The following is a 16012-nucleotide window of genomic DNA, read 5'->3' on the forward strand; positions in this document are numbered from 1 at the left end:
ATGGACATGGACCTTCCCCCCGTCTTGGTGAGAGAAACATGGATGGATTTTTTTTTTTCAACTGGTACTAACATTCAAACAATGGTCATCTAAGAATATGATATAAGCCCATTATCTAAATTATAAGTTGTTTGCTAGCATGTGTGAAAGTTTTCTCTACCTCCATGCTTTCTCCAAAATGTTTTCTTAAACACAAATATAGGAAGCTAATGAATTTTGGTCGAGCTCGCATCGTATTTGAATCAGAACATGATTATTTTCTGGTTCGGAACCAACGTTGAGAGCAGGGAAGACCGGTAATTGTGTACCCTGAACTAGAGAATAGGTTGACCTAGGTAACCGGCTAGGCTCAGTTATCCTCGATACCATCATCTAAAATCAATGGTGAGACGCCACACATAGGTAACACATTAAAATTTTCCAAATGCTCCAATATTCTTAAACTAGGATTGCTTCTGGTTAACGGTCAGTCCCATATATATCCAGTCTTGCATGTTAAATAATTCAAGAAGCTTATGGTACAGACATTGTTTTAAATAACTTGACATTGCACTTGCTTTAACAATCAGGGTGTAGGAAAAGCATTTCTTGGCATTTTACAACTGTCATACTCTTCAGGCATGCAAAAAATTGCTGCAGTTGTCAAGTGAACTGCAGTCTGAAGAGCCTTACCCGATGACATGAACGTGAAGACTCCAAAATCAATCATCATTACAACACCCACTTGCCTCAAAAATCCCGTGTATCACACTGAAGGCTTCAGAATACCTCACCTTCACCTTCCTCTATAAGCGCAGCAGCTGATAAGACAAGCCTGCATCAAATGAGCAACACTTGAGAGAGAGAGAGAGAGAGGGTTCTGAAAAAGATGAAAGACTCAGAATTCTTCTAACTGTATTCATATAGCAATGAACCTGAGAATACTTGCAACGGTCTTCATATAGCAATGAACGTGTAAAGCATCAGCAATACATCAAGTTGCTATTATTATTTTTTTGGAAGAAAAATTGCTTATATTAATTGTGGCGAAAAAAGAATGGAACTTCTCATTCAAAGTCAATCTGAAGGTTTCCTGAATATCGCACAATCTGACCAAATCCTGCTTGTACCTGTCATATTGACTTAGCTAATTCTGTCTCATCCACAGCCCCAAACAGAGAAAAGGGAAAACCAAAGTTGATAACAGCAAATAGAGTAACAAAAAATGACTTGCCCTCGTATGGGACTTCCCTTGATTCAGCTGGCTAGTTAGTGGCACGGCCAAAACTGACCCTCTGTTCAAGCAACATAAGCCCACCAAGTCAAAGTTCTTTGTTGATGCAAGTTGGATCAGCTTGCACCAACGGGGGCTCCGGTTGTTTGGTAGGAGCTGCTAGTGCACGTCACCTTGTGTTGGGATGTTGTAGGTTCAAAACCCAATGGTATAGTTGTATAACTAGTAGGGGTCTGCCTAACCCCAGCTAGCCTTTTTTAAAAGAAAAAGTTGGATCAGCTTGCATTTTTGCATCAATATATGCATATTTTGGAGTTTGTAGGTTTTCTTTGACATTTTCTCAAGTTATTTTCTGCATCTGATTAAGTTTGATTTTGGTTGTTAATGATGATATTCTATAATTGAGAGCAATGTTGTACTGTACCATATGTTTTGTTACAATGGGAAATAACGATACGATACACTCTTATAGAGATACGAGTATGTATCATATCTGTATCGCATGTATCATACGATATAGCCCTATACAGTACCATATCTTACGATATAGCAACTTCAACGCATTTTAGAAAGGGCTGAATCCTTTTTTTAAAGACCTCTGAGGGTCCACTCCCTCATTTGTATAGAGGCCATCAGAGGTGTATTCACGTACCCTAGGAGTATGAGAGTGATTTGGGGGTCGATCCGTGTGCAAGAGAGAGGGCTTTTGCGGTTTACTCAAGTAAAAGTGCATTTCCATTATTTTTCATTCAAGGAAGTGGGTTAAGATAAAAACACCTATTATTTGCTTCTTATTGAGCTTTTTTAGAGGAAGATGGCATCAAATGATCCTGCATGGCAATAGAGCACTCAAGTAATGAGTGAAAACCGATTGAATGCCCCAAGTAATGAGTAGAAACAGATTGAAAATCGAGTGCAACTATTGCCATAATAATTTTTTGAGTGGTATCTTTCGGTTGAAGAATCATTTAGCCGGGACACATCTCAATGTTTCCCCCTACATGTCAAGGAATTTGCCGGATGCCGTGAAATGACAATGTCCACAATTACTCACTAGTTTGAGAGAAAAAAAAACAAGAAAAAGAAATGAGTTAGGCAAAAATGGGGTATATACAGTCCTGGAAGGATGAAGATGAGCTCCCTACTTTTGATCCTATAGCTCTTAGTACAACATCAAAAGTAAGAAGTTCTGCAGCAAAGAGAAAATGTGTGGTTGGTACTAATAGTTGTAGTATTGCGGGCACAAAAAGAAGAGGAGAAAGATGAGGATAGAGTACTATTAGGAGTTTTTTTTCTCTGAAGACTACCCATGGGATGCAACCTGACATTTTTATTGCTATGACTCCTCAACATTTAGTCGAGCAGGCAAATATCACGGTTGGAAGATGGTTCTATGATGCTTGCATTCTTTTCAATGCGATAAATTCTTTTCATTTTCAGGCCATGGTAGATGTCATAACCAATATCAGGACTAGATATAAAATGTCTTCATATCATGCTTTGAGAAAAAAAAATTAAATACTAATGTGAATGAAGTGAAGACATATTGTGATGAGATGAGGCAATCATAGAGAGAAACTAGGTGTAACATCATGGCAGATAGGGGAACAAACATAAAGTCAAAGACCATGATAAATTTTTTTATATATTGTGTTAAGAAACTATGTTTTTTAATATAATTGATTTCTCTTATACGCCCTAGACAGCAGATGTATTGCTCAGGGTATTTGATCAGGTTGTAAAAGATGTTCAACCTCAAAATGTTATTCAATTCATTACTAATAATGCAGCAAATTATAGAGCAAGTAAATAATTGGTAAAAAATTATGGATCATTCTTTTGGACAATCATGCATGGATTTTAAGTCTAATGAGAAAGTACAGTAGTGGTGCTGAGTTAATTTGTAGTGCAGTTATTATATTTGCTACGGATTTTTCGACAGTGCAAAATCTAGTAAAAAATAAAACTGCACTAAAAAAATGTTTTCATCAGATGAGTGGAATGCATATCCCCATTCACAAAAAGAATGTCAAGAGAAATTGTAGATATTGTATTTAAAAGTAAATTCTGAGATTAATGTGTGAAGTTGAAAATAATTATACCTTTGGTGAAGATACTTCGATTAGTTGATAGTGAAAACAAACCAGCTATCGGTTATCTCTATGAGGCCATGGATAAGGCAAAAGAGGTTTGTTATCAACCACCCAGATTTGACCCAAGAGGACCCAATCCGGATTCGAATCCACCCCAGAGTCTCAATCGAACAACATTGGAGGAATGTCTCATCCTATTAGGCTTCTTGTTTTGGGTTTCTTGATATTCTTTAATCAGGACTCTTATTTTCTTTAGGTTTCTTGTTTAAACTATAAATATATGTTCTTGGTCTTTATAATAAATCAATGAAGTTTATTAAGTGAATCTTTATTCTTCATTCTTGTTCTTGTTTTTCAATTTCAGAGGGATCAATATTCTTCTTCCACACGCCCTTTCTATCTCACACAGGCCGGCGAGATTGATTGTCTCTCTCATGCCTTGTAGACAACGGCCCTAGATATCTCCTCTTGGGAATCGTGTCAGGTCAATCACCCCTTTCCATCTCCCCCCTTGCCTTTTTTTATTTTAGACAACACAAAGCTCAGCTACTAAAACCAGCTCCTCAAGAAGGTAGTAGGCTTTACCAGACCCTGAGTCCTATTGTAGAATTCGCCCCTTCTTAGGGCTGGGTTCTAACAAGATCATTAGATATAATTTAAACATAAAGAAAAAAATATATATGCATATATGGAACATCCTTGATCATAGGTGAGCGGGCAATTTCATCAACCTCTTCATGTTGTAGCATATTATTTAGATCATACATTTAGATACTTCCCTGCGTTTAAAATGAATAGGAAAGTCAACAAAAGACTTTTGAATTGCATCGAAAGGTTGAACATTGATTATGGTGTTCAAGATCAAATTCATAAAGAAATGAAAATTTATGACAATGTATTGTATGATATGGGAAGACCTACAGTATTGTGAAACTGTGCTACGATGTGTCTAGTTAATTTATTTTGTCTAGTTTTAATTTCATATTGTTATTTAGTTATGATGTTTTGTATGATTGCATTTATTATTGTCTTATTGATTTTTCATTTTCTTGTTTTTTCAAACATGTGGTGCACCAGGTTTGAAAGTGATGTTCCAAATTTGAGAGTGTTTGTCATTCGCATACTTAACCAAACATACCGTGTAAGTAGATGTGATAGAAACTAGAGTGTCTTTAAGCAAATCCATACAAAAAAAAGAAATAGATTAGAGCAGAAAAGGATCAATGACCTCGTCTACGTTTATTACAACTTGTAGCTGAGGCAAAAGTATATAAAATTATAAAGTTTATTTGCTATTGTTATGTATTTATTTAAAGTTTTTTTTATATCATACAAAACCCAATTAATTTTAATTTTTTCATATCATTTTTTAAGCAAATAGAAAAGTTATCATCGAGGAGGCATAAAGAGCAATTTGATCCCATTAGTTTAGAAAAATTTGATTGGATGCATGGGTTCAAGAAGTAGATATTTTGAACGAATAGGATATTTAGTGGATTAACGTGGAATAAGCACAGGAGGTAGATGATGAAGAGCCCACGTATATTGGAGATGATGTGAATGTCGAAGAAGGAGAAGAAGAAGATGATGATGATGATCATGATTGAGGTTATATTTTTAAAAAACTTGGTTATTTAATAACACTTAGCATTCATAAACTTGATTATTTTGTTTTTGTTTATGTAATATGAAAGTATGAGTCTTGTCGCATGTTCATAATTGCCAAGATATTTAATATTTTGCATTGTTCTTATTGTTAATAATGTAAATATATATATATACATATGTACATATATGTATATATATATGTGTGTGTGTGTGTGTGTGTGTGTGTGTGTGTGTGTGTGTGTATAACTAGTTTAGGATAGGTTAGATTTTTATTTCTTGGTCTTGTTTGAACTAGTCAACAAGAGAGTCGTTGGGAGGCTTGATGGCTCTATTTAGAGTCGTTGGACCCTCCCAATGACTCTCTTGGAGCCTCACATATTTGTGTATATATAGGGGATGAAACCCCTCTCATATGTATGCTTTTTGCATAAGTATTGATCAATAAAATATTGTTTTTATTCCTTGTGTCTGCCCTTTATTGGGTGTTTGTGTGTGAGCCCATTTTGTGGCTTGTGTATTTTGTTTGATGCTTTGGTGAAATTCTTTGAGTGTCCACTTTGTTATTTTGGTGAATATCTTCGGAGGACCTTATTTTCTTTCATAGTATAAGAGCTTGGATATCAAGCTGATTTTTTGGTGCATTGGGAAGCATGCCACTCAAGATTTAGAAGAGATAAAGTTTCTTTTGCAAAATTCATTTAAGTGCTTGTGAGATTGTTATGCTCTCTTCGTGAGAGAGTGCTTGTGTGTTCATACTCTTCATTGAAGGTGCTCTCTTCGTGGTGGAGTGCTCGTGTGTTCGTGCTTTTCATTGGAGGCACTATCTTAGTGGTGGAGTGTTCATGATTCTCTTGATTATCTTCTCTTTTTCTTCTTCTCTATCTTTTATTATTTATCTTAGCCCTTCTAAACATGGATGATAATGATAATGTCACCTTAAAACCCCATCAAACTCAATGACATAAACTTTGTAACATGGGCTTCAATCATGAAGCACTTCATATGAGGGAAGGGGTTGTAGGGATTAGCGAATGGGTTGGATTTGGAACCCAAACAAATTCTTACTAAGATATAAGGAAAAAAAGTATCTCTTACAGAGGTAGAAAAAACCAAGGCTAGAATCACGTATGAGAAAAAATAAAAAGAATGGAGAATAGGGCATGCCAAGATTATGTACTGGCTCATTAGTAGTGTTGAAATAAAAAAGTGTTCGAGTTTAGCTAAGTTTGAACATGAAAATAAAGCATGTGACTATCTTAAGAGAATGTATTATCTTAAAGATATTGCTTACATTTGTTACTTGCAAGACAAAATACACACTATCACTCAAGGAGGAAAAAGTATTATAGAATACTTTAGTGAGTTGTGAAAAAGTGTATTCTGGTACGACCCGACCCAGGTCCATTGTATGTACAGTCTGGATACTAGGACCCGGGCCATGTACAGGTTTAAGGAGGTTCATGTACAGATAAACTTATCTCCAGTGTTATTAAAAACGTGCCTCAAGGCGCAAAAAGCGCGCCTCGCCTCAAGGCGAGGGCCTTTGTGCCTTGAGGCGCAAGCATGAAACGTAAAAGCGTACGAGGCGTACGCCTCGAGGCGAGGCGCGCCTCACAGTGAGGCGTGCACGCCTCATGTTGTTGGTCAAATGAGGGTCAAAGCCCTCATTTGACCAAACTAAAAATGTTATAATTAGGGTCGGGGGACCTAATTTATCTCTCGTCTCTCCCAACCCCTCTCTCGTCTCTCACAGTCTCCCTCTCTCTCGCAGCCCCTCTCTCCCTCTCTCTCATAGTCATTCCCTCTCTCTCGGCTGGCTCCCCTACCGTCCCTGCTTTCTGATCGCGCAGTTCCTGGAGTTGGGAGACATCTTTGCGGACCTCAACGACCTCATCAAGAACGGGATCAAGGTGGGGTGGAATGAGATGGATGATAGGTTCAGTAGGTGCAGGGAGTGCATGAGGAGGGAGAAAGGGTTATGTGGCTTCGACGATTCCAACCCGGACAAGCCTTTCTTGTGTTACACTTCCTCCGGGATTTGTGATGTTTGTTTTTAAAGAAACGGGGTTTGGTAGGAGGGAAGGGGAAAAGGTTGTTTTGTTGCTCTCCTGCTTGTCCTTAATCATTGGTACCCATGTCCCTCAGCGTTTTGAAGTTACCAAGTGATCCTTCTCAAAAATAAAAGATAAGACGGTAAGGTACTACTACAAAGACTCGGGATGGACCTGCGGTTGGAAATGGATCCAGTTCCGATTGGATCTTGAACTTAGTTCTCCATGATTTCACTGTTCGGTTCCCTTAATCACCGAAAGTTTTCGTTGTTGTTGTTGATATTTAAGGAAGAAACCACCAGTTCAGGTGGAAGACGTCTGATTAGATACTGGCAAAGTGGATTTGGATTCTGATGGTGAAAAGCTTGTACCAAATGTGATTTTTTTACATGTAATGAGATTCAGTAACAAAAGTCAAAAAGTATAATTGCATCTGATTATAATCAGATGTGGTTTTAGCTAACTGAATAAAACTAAATGGAGTGATAAAATTAGATCCTTAAGTATTTTCTCCTGGGGACCAAGTACACCCCTTTCTTCAAAGTTATTAAGGGCATTGTTATTATGGGTTCAATGTTTACAAAACTCAGTAGCTGCATAAATCACTTATAATTCAAATTGCCTTTTGTCTATCCCCGGATTTTATTTTTTGTTGGTTGTTGCTTCATCAATAAAGCATTTTTTATTTATTTATAATTTTAGATAATTTTTATAGTTTTTTTAAGTTTTAAAAAAAAAATTGAGGCTTACGCTTTGCGCCTCGAGGCTTATGCCTCACCTCAGATTTTGGTAGAGCGCCTCGCTACGCCTCAACGCTTTTCACAACATTGCTTATCTCTTTCGGGTCTGGACATTGCACCAGACCCGGATCCATTGTTCTTTTAAATGTATTAATACAAAGTTTAATACAAAGTTTAGGTCACGATTTCAGTTAGTTGAAATCGTGGCAGCCGCAGCCCACTTTTCTTCTTCTTCTGTTCTCTCTCTCTCTTTTCTCAATACAGGTACCAGAGGGGATTCTAACATGGTATTAGAGCCAAGATCCATCTAAGGGCTGAAGAGACTTCTGAAAGGTGCAACGGCCAGAGGTTTGAGGTCTTCATCTTCTTCATTTTTTTTCTTCTTCCGTCTATCTGTAATAACCTCAATTTTTGACAACTAATTATTTAAGTTTATTGGAAAATACGGGTACTTTTCTAAATTTGGGCCTCGGATCCGTTACCGGATCCATAATAGAATGCGTAAATAACCCACAATGGGGTATTAAAACTATACTTATAATATTTAAATAAATAATTAATAGTATTTAAAAAAAAACCAAGTATTTAAGGTTGGATCCGTGATTGGACCCAAATGGATCCAACATGTGGATCTAAGATCTATAAAGTAGTCTTTATATCCACATCTATAATAAAACTAATAATAAGAAGAAGAAGAAGAAGAAATAAATAAAATTTTAAATTTTTTTTATTTATCCGAGGATCCACAGTTGGATCCATTCGGATCCAACTTGTGGATCCATATAGCTTGGGGTCAGGTTACGGGTCTCGGGTCCGAACCCGAGCCGCGCCCCTGTGTAAGACCTTTTAAAGAAAGTGGCAACCCGATAAGGGTTGCCCGATAGGTCTCTAACAGAACAAGAAAGGGGCAAAAGGGGGGGTTACGCAGGGCGTAACCGAAACCCCGCGCCTCTCGGCAAGAGGGGGGGGGGGGGGCGGCGATAAAAGGGAGGTGGAAGAGGGGGTCTCACCCTCTTCCCTCGTCTCTCTCTCTCTCTCTCTCTCTCTCTCTCTCTCTCTCTCTCTCTCTCTCTCTCTCTCTCTCTCTCTCGTGTAGGCGTGCATTGGGGAGGTGGAGGTCGCCGGAAAACTGCAGCCACCAGCAGCCCTTCTCCTGTCCTTTCCCTTGGGTGCGGCAACCACCGACGCCAACCCTAGCTATTGTTCCCAGCCAACAAGGCCATCAACGACCTCTTTCTCTCACGGCAGCAACCCCAAACATCGATTCTAAGGTACAGGGTTCTCTCTTGCTTCGGATGAGGATGAGAATATGAGTTTGATTTCATGTGGTATTTTTGAGAAAAATCCATGGGAAAAGGGCAAATCTAGCTATCTACCCTCAAATGCATGGATGGGGTTTTTGTAAGGCTTGGGTTCACGGTAGTATTTTCGATTTTATGAGCCTAGCAACAAAGATTTTCTGTGTAGGTCATTTCTACTCCAAACAGAATTCTATTACATAGAAAATATAAGTTATTATGTGTTTGTTCTTGATTATTTTGGGTTTTCAGAAATATCCTGTTGAAGGACACTTGAATGATGTTGCTTTGTTTGTGTAAGCATGAATCATGAATGAAACTTTGATTATGCTTGTGTTCTTGTTCTAAGCATATGAATAATACTCATGCAGGAAGCATACCCATCTAGGAAAGAAATCAAAACTTTAGGTTCATGCATGCTGAATATGCATACTATGTGAGGTTGCAGCGTGTTTCAAATTCCAGTATTTCGAATATGTTCATAAACATGCGCTGGCCTGCTGATAACAGGCCCCAACTCTTCTTTTGTGCTACACGGCCCAGCCGAGTGGACGCAGCTAGCCGGACAGGCTGAGACTGGGTATGTTTGAGACCAGCCGACTAGGTCGGCTGGGCTGGTGTTACAAAAAAAAGGGGAACAGTGTGTTATGTCACGGTGAGTCTAGTACGAGAACTATTATGTGTGCATGTTCAGATTTACTGTTAAACCAGAATTTTCTTTTTTGAGTTTTTCTTTTTGTTATATTAGAAGAACATGTACTGATGCAGGTTTGGGTCAATTCATCCTTTTAGACCCCTAGGAAATTGTAATGTCAAGGGGCATACCTTGTGTTTCTGTATGCTAACGGATCAGTTCTGGGCTGGCACAACAGCCCTGTATGTGGTGCAGATGGGGCCTGCCAGGGGTCGGTTGGCAAGGTCATCCTGATCCCAGCAAGTGGGCTCGACAGGGCTGTTTTCTGTTTTTAATATATATATATATATATATATATATATATATATATATATATATATAAACCTTAGATGCTTCTAAAATGTGGTGCATATCTGCTATTTGCATAGGCAGGCATTAATAGTTTTCTCTAAAGAGATTGTTGAAAGAATACCAAAAACTTGTTAGGTTTAGAAGATGCTTTTGACATTACTGATTTAAATTCTCCTATGTATATATACTCAGGTTTAATCACCCAATTGATTTTTTTGTTTTACAATAGTCACACCTGTTTATAAGGTGATAAAACACATGGTCATGCAAAGCTTATTAGGTATACCCTACGTAATTAGTGGAACAGAAACGTTTATGGGTGCTGCCATGATTTAGTTAGTTATGTAACTGTTTTTTGTTTGCCATGGTATAAGTTGTTTCTAATGCTTTAACTGAATGTTTCATGTTAAGTTAAAGTTTTGAGATAAGATTGGCTTTTTATGCATGAGTTTGCATGGAATTAATGTGATTATATGTAGAACATTGCATGAGTGTTCACGTAATTGAAAGCATGCATATGACATGAGTAGATGCATAAAATGAAATCATGTATGACATGAATACCTGTATTGAGAAAAAGCGTGCATTTAATGTGGGTGCGTGAATTTATGCTTATGCTTATGAAATTATTGTTTCATGCACAATTTGCATACATGAATGCGCATTGGAAAGCATGTGAAAAGAATGCATAGTGGCATGTGATTGAGGATTTTTGCTTATGAATGCAGTGAGGATCAAATTGGATCATCAGGGGCTGGGTGAGCCTCGAGAACCAGTGGTTCTCTGTTTTAGTTATTTTGATGCATTGCAACAAATCAAATGTGATATTATTGTTTTACCGCACTGTTCTATCTTGTCACGGGCAGTGGTCCCGTGAAAAGCTTAGCATGCTGACGTGCAAGCTTATATTATTAATTCGGCATGTAAATTTGCAAATGTAAAAAAGATGAATTAATAACCAGATAAAATAAAGTAAAGAACAGTGTAATTCATTTTTCTCCTTGATGTCCCTGCTTTAGCGTGGGAATCTTGGATGTTGCGGTTTGGGGGAAACCGTGAGGATAAAAAAAACTCAGTGTGCGTGTTGTTGCCTCAGAACCTGATATTGAGGTTCTTCTCCTGGCCACGGTTTTAGGGAGAGTCCGTCACTTTTCCTGAGGGTGGTGTGTTTTGACACAGCTGTTGTTGTTTTGGTATACAAATAAAGTGGCGCCAGTGGATGCTGTTTTCCAAGGTTCTGATGGATTGTGTTGTTTCCTGATATCGAGGGCTACGTTTGAAACCCGGTAATAAAATACAAATTGTGTGTGAAGCTACCCCGGGAACCCTACTTGACCTCGGGGATTGTACCTGTTTAGTGTATCCGCGGGCAATGGTAAATTAAAAAGAGGAATTTAAAGTTATGAGCATTTAATAGGACATGCATATGGAAAGATGGGAGCTTAAATGAAAGATAATAAAGGGTTCATGCATTGCACATAAATCATGCATATTCTTGCTATGCATTAGTTCATGCATGTTTACCTATTCACTTGGTTGTTTTATGTTGATCATTGCATGATGTTGATCTCTTTTGCATTTAAATGTCCTTATTGATTAAATTATAATCATTGTTACTTACTTAGTGTTCCCTCATGCTTAATGTTTATTTTATTTTTGGCATGAATGGTTAATTGCCTTATAATTTGGTTATAATTGTATCATTCTAAAATATTACATGGATTTTATTTATGTTCTTTTTCTTATTTGATTCATTAGGGAAACCTGTACACAAAATTCTTTGGATTTCTGACCCTCTCTTTTTTTATTGGTTTTTCCCAGACACAGGTGATCAGTGAAATCGACTCGCTTATGAGGGGATACGAGGGTCACTTTTGCTTCAGACTGCTTCACTTACGGACAGAGTGGCTCTACTTTTGTTTATTTTAGTTCTTCTTATTTCCTGCAAGTTGTTATTTCACTTTTGACATTGAGTATGAGACTCTTAGTGATTCATTAATAAAAGAGTTTAGTTGGTTGGTTATGGATGATAACTGTAAGTTTGTTTGCGGTGTGTGGTTATCCAACTGAAATTGGAACTGTAGGGACCCCAGGTCTCTGGGAAGTTTTCCGCAACTCTTAGAAAAAAAAATCCGCATTTTTCAAAGGTATGAGTTGGGGTCGTTACACTATCTCTCATTCCTCCATTTCTTTTCTAAATTTCTGGTGTATTCCCGTCCCACGTGGGCCTGCATTTACGTGAGTCTGGGTTTTACGTGAATCCTGTTCACGTAAGCACTGTGCAAAAAGGGGTAACTCTGTTTCACGTGAATCGCTGAAATCGATTCACGTGAAACACAGTAACGACCCACGTGAACTGCGATTTTTTTTCCAGACATTGTCTGATCTGGTGCACCAGATCTGTCCCTTTTGCCCAATTTTCTCTTCGCATCTACTCTGCGTATCCAGATCTGACGCAACTCTACCATCAGATCTGGATATCAAGTTCTCCTCGGTGTTTATCTCTACTGTGTTGATTTTCCTTTATATATTGTCCAGATCTGAATCACTTCACCTTCTGCATTCACGTGAATCCCTAGTTTCACGTGAATCCCTAGTTTCACGTGAATCCCTAGTTTCACGTGAATCCCCAAAACCGACCCACCTTCTTCTTCGTCTGAAATACTCCAGCTCTGCATATTCTTATTTTCTCACTTGAACTGAAATATTCACATATGTGCATGAGATTGCATCAAATCTGAAATACTAAGTCTATGATTGACCTTTTTTTCTCTGATTCTCACTTTTCTTCCAAGTTGCTGTCACAGTTGGAACTTCCTTTTTTGCCTATCAATACTTAGTTCAACGTGTAAAAAGGATTTTCAGCACGTTAATCCCAAACCTTGAAAGAGTGTAAGGGAAAGATCATTTTTTATTCTCTTCTAAATTTGACAGTCTGTGACCTCCAGTTTTAAGGCTTCAAAAAAAAAAAGGAGGGTGGGAAGACTGAAAACTCTGTGAACACTCTTGTTAAATTTTCTCTCTCCATGGATTCTTATTCTTCTCAATCGAGTCTTTCTTCAAGCTTTCTCAATCAACTCGTTTCTGAAAAGTTGAATACCTCGAACTTCTTGATTTGGAAAAGACAAATCATCCCTTTTATAAGGAGCCAAGGTCTCTTAGGTCACCTGGATGGAACCACTCTAGTCCCGCCAAAAATTGTTACGAGAGAAGACAAAGATGATAAAGGGGCGAGTTCAATTGTGTATGTCAAGAATGCAGAATACCTCAACTGGGAAAGAAAATATCAAACAGTAGTTGCATACATCACTTCTACCTTGTCTCAAGAGGTCCTTGTTGCTATCCCTGACAATTGTACATCTCTACAGCTCTGGGAGAGATTGGTTCAGACATACTCACAGGTTTCACAGGCGAGGATGGTTTTTCTCAAGAGGGAATTTCAGTTGTTGAGAAAAGATTTCATGACCATCATGGAATATCTGAACAAGATGAAGACCATCACAGACCAGCTTGCAGTTATAGGATGTGCGGTAAATGACAGTGATATGGTACAACAAACTCTGAGTGGATTGGGATCTGACTACAATATGATTGTCACTTCACTATTGTGTCTGCCTGCCCTTCCTACCTTTAATGAGTTACGAGCTAAATTAATTCAGTATGAAATGACTCTGAAAGGTTTTTCTGAAGAAACTCATGTTCATACAAATTCTCATGCCCAGGGACAAAGACTCGTCCCCACTTGTTTCCTTTGTAACAAAAGGAAGCATATCAAGGCGAATTGTTGGCACAATCCAGAAAATAAAGGAAAGGCTCCATAGACAGAAACCAAAAGAAAGTCCACCAATATCAGAGATAGTGGAGAGATTAAAGATCTGCTAATATCCGTCTTGTCAGAATTGAAGTTGAAGCAGAATGATCAAGGCACCTGGTTTGTCGACTCAGGGGCAGCAACTCACGTGACAGGTGATGCAGGTAGACTTTCTAATCCTATTCCTTATTTTGGCAAAAGCAAGATTGTCACTGGCGATGGATCCCACCATCCTGTTTCTCATGTTGAAAAAACTGTCATTCCCATGTCACATTCTACTCTTGAACTTTCTGATGTCTTTCATGCTCCCAACATCAAGAAAAATAGTCTATGTTTCCAAACTTATTGATGATAATCATGCCTTAGTTGAATTCACTCCCTTCTCTGTGCAGATCAAGGACCTACGCACGAGGGAAACATTCGTTGAAGGAAAGACACGAGGCAATATGTATGTCTTTAAAGAAGCTTTACGTCAGTCCGTCCGCCCTGCTCATCTGGATTCAAAGCCTTCATTAGAGTCATGTTCCCTCTCTTCTGCAAATGTTTTTAGTATTTCTGAATGTAATAAGCCTTTCTTATGGCATAGTCGATTAGGTCATTATGGAAGTCATTTTATTAAGAAACTTGTCTCTAATAATCTCATTCCAAAAGAAAGTCTCAATAGGGATGAGAAAAGTAAGAAGTGTTCCAGTTGTCTTTTATGCAAAAGTCATGTATTGCCTTTTCATTCCATTAATAAGAGAGCTTCGAAACCTTTTGAAATAATTTGTTCTGATATATAGGGGCCCGTCCCAATTATATTACCTAATCATTGTTGATAGCTATTCTCGATACACCTGGATATATTTCATAAAAAATAAGTCGGAAGTTCTCTTTGTTTCAAAACTTTCTTTCCTTAGTAAGAAATCAATTCTCTGAGTCCATTCAATTTTTTCAATGTGATGGAGGTGGGGAATTCTCATCTAGTGACTTCATTTCCTTTCTTCAAAATAATGGAATAAGAAAGAAGGGTGTCATGTCCATACACCCCTCAACAAAATGGGATTGTTGAGCGAAAACATAAGCACATCGTTGAAAGTGTCATGAGTATGCTTCATGACAGTAACCTTCCCATCAATCTATAGACAGAAGCCTCACATTCTGCCGTACATGTGATAAATAGACTGCCTATGGTTGTTTTGGAAAATAAGTCTCATTATTGTATTTTTGGAGCTCACCCCAGTTATCATGATTTGCGTATCTTCGAAAGTGTTTGTTATGTGCACATTGACCAGTCCCTGAGAAACAAGTTTCAGGACAAAGCTCAAAAGTATAGATTTGTGGGATACGCAGACGACTACAAAGGATATAGGTGTTATGATCCAACCAACAGGCGCATCAAAATCTCAAGGAATGTTGTCTTCGATGAGCAAAATTTTGATCACAACGTCGGCACAATGGATATGTCCTCTAACACAACTGAAGTTTACTATCCTTGGCTGAATTCAGGAACTTTTTGCTAGTTCCAATGGAGTCTGTCCTCCAGATTGTATGCAGCAAGAAGAAGAAATGTTTGAGAACACTGGGACATCGGGATCACAGAATGAGGAAGTATCATCGTCAGTACGGGGTAGATACAAGGGCATTTTCTATTCTAGACAAAGAACGACAACATCAAACCTTCTAATTCATGCCTTAGCAGCTGATCCTACTCCCTCCCATGCTCTTGAGGTCAGAAAATCAAATCTCATACGACATCCTATTGATAGGTGGGTCAACTACAATAACTTCTCCTTGGATTTTTAGCTCTTTTTAACAGCCCTCAATAAGGAAGATGAACCCATTATGTACTATCAGGCAGCCACTTCTACCAAATGGGTAGAAGCCATGAATAATGAAATGCAGGCCTTACATGAATGTGGAACCTAGGAAGTTGTTCCCAGACCACCTGACAAAAATGTTGTCGGATGCAAATGGGTCTACAAAATAAAGTATAAACCAGATGGAACCATTGAACGATACAAGGCAAGACTGGTGGCAAAAGGGTTCACCCAAGAAACAGGACAAGACTATGATGAGACCTTCAGTCCGGTGGTGAGAATGGGAACAATTCGAATTATTCTTTCCTTGGTTGTTGAACATGGATGGAAGCTGAGTCAGCTCGATGTGAAAAATGCATTCCTGCATGGAGATTTGAAGGAGGAAGTCTATATGGAACAACCCCCTGGATATCA

The 16012-nt window shown here is 38.3% G+C and overlaps 1 protein-coding gene across 1 annotated transcript in view; it reads right to left on the reverse strand.

The window, feature by feature from the left end:
* Positions 1–449: 449 nt before the first annotated feature.
* The window catches only part of LOC149815858 (protein cornichon homolog 2-like), a 34400-nt gene continuing 18837 nt past the window's right edge, over positions 450–16012 (reverse strand). The window contains exon 4 of the mRNA XM_089989930.1: positions 450–814. Within this exon, the coding sequence (XP_089846056.1) occupies positions 760–814 (55 nt within the window). The 3' untranslated portion in view covers positions 450–759. The remainder of the gene's footprint in view (positions 815–16012) is intronic.

Source organism: Nuphar pumila, chromosome 15 (assembly GCF_984573655.1).
Source record: "Nuphar pumila chromosome 15, dmNupPumi1.hap1.1, whole genome shotgun sequence".
In the NCBI taxonomy this organism is placed as follows: Eukaryota; Viridiplantae; Streptophyta; class Magnoliopsida; order Nymphaeales; family Nymphaeaceae; genus Nuphar; species Nuphar pumila.